General features: G+C 52.4%; 1 protein-coding gene across 1 annotated transcript; it reads right to left on the reverse strand.

Annotated features, from left to right (window-relative positions):
- Window positions 1-206: 206 nt before the first annotated feature.
- On the reverse strand, window positions 207-557 carry PHALS_10405 (putative polyprotein; the record flags this gene model as incomplete). Its single annotated transcript, XM_024725824.1, has 1 exon — window positions 207-557. One exon carries the CDS (start codon window positions 555-557, stop codon window positions 207-209), a length of 351 nt encoding a protein of 116 aa, XP_024576562.1.
- Between the last annotated feature and the right edge of the window lie 1,048 nt (window positions 558-1,605).

Here is a 1,605-nt window from a genome sequence, read left to right on the forward strand (position 1 = left end):
TCTATTTCAACGGGTCCAACAAACCGAACCTGGTTCAAGTTGTCGAGCTTGCTTCCATGGGGCAGCAACTGTTAGTCAAACCTGAACTCTTCATAAGATATGTACGTTAGGTATAAAAGCTGGCAAAGTGCCAATGTGGATCGGACTTCTTCTTGTTTCATCAACGTGATGTCCTTCGTATTCTCCACAATCGACGAAATCAAGTCTTACTCTGACGGCAGACTGCTGAGAAGAACAACATGTTGACGTGACTCATCAATTGGCCCTCCCGTAGTCTGGAGTCCCACTGCCAGCTCATCAATAGAGTCCAGATGCTCTGCCATGCTTGTCCCACTTTCCATCTTGAACTCGTGCAGTCGACGAGTCATCACCACACGGTTGCGAGGAGTCGAGCGATTGAAAAAATCACAGAGGGTTCCCTTTGCTTCCATGGCGCGCGTAGCCGACCAAACCTTGGTCTGGTGCTCGATCTCAACGCCTTGAGCGATGATGCCAAGCGCCTTAGCATCATTTAACAACCAGTCCTCCGTGACGTCACTCTCTTCCTTGACGGCCATGATGTGCCCAGGAGACCTTTCCGCGCCAGGGTCATCCTCATGTTATACTCCCAGTGGTAGTAGTTAGGAGGACTTCGGTTTGCTTGTTGGCCATAGTGGGCGAGGACGTTGCTTGTAGAGAGAGTCTTGGTGCGGCTGTTAACCTGTTGAGTAGAAGGTAAAAATCGAAGCGAAATTATTTAGGTCCTTAGTTCACGCGCATCTGAAGGGCCGTACCCAAGATGCCTCAGGCTCTGTTCGACCACGCCATCAATGATATGCATCGACTAGAACGCAACAAGAGCAGTGCTCAGTGGTTTACGTGCCACTTTACGTGCATCACGGGGGCCTCGCCCTCGATGCCTCGGCTCTTGGTCGACCATGTCACGCATGACATGCAGCGGCTGCTCCAAAACTTCGGCAGCGCTCAGTGGGCTACATGCCACTCCACGATCAGCCCGCAAGCCACGCTCGTGACTCCTGTCCAATACACCGTTGGTGTCTACCAACTTAAACATTCCAATGTCTAGCACGTTAACCGTCTCGGTCCAGTGCTCTTGCCAATAACTCTTCTGTCTCCTAGCAGAGGCGGGTTCGTGACTCACCAAAGGTCCAACAGGAGACGTGCGCGTAGCGTCCAAGGTCTTGGTCCTCCAATCAATCCATGGCTCATGGTGTTCCAACCATGCCATTCCTAGGGTGAGGTCATACCTTGCATCCAAGTCTAAGACTAGACTGCGTTCCACGCTATTAAAGTCATGGAACTTGACTTCGAGGTCCACAGGGACCGTCGGGACCGTGACACGCGTCCCCGTTGCTAGGCTAACAGTGACGATGTCACCCAACCGCGCTTTCAGCGCCTCAGCATACAGCTTACTACCCTCTATCGTTAAGCGTCGAGCATAATTGTCCGACGCCCAAGAATCGATGAGGATCATTCATGGCGTCTCGAAACCCTTAATAGTCGCCTCCACGACCTGCAAGCCCGACTTGCACACACGTTCCGTGTTTAAGAGCACGGAGCTCTTCGGGGCTGGGCTCTGTTGACCTATGCCTCCCTGAGGCTCAA

Source organism: Plasmopara halstedii, assembly GCF_900000015.1.
Source record: "Plasmopara halstedii genome assembly, contig: Scaffold_470, whole genome shotgun sequence".
Taxonomy (NCBI): domain Eukaryota; phylum Oomycota; class Peronosporomycetes; order Peronosporales; family Peronosporaceae; genus Plasmopara; species Plasmopara halstedii.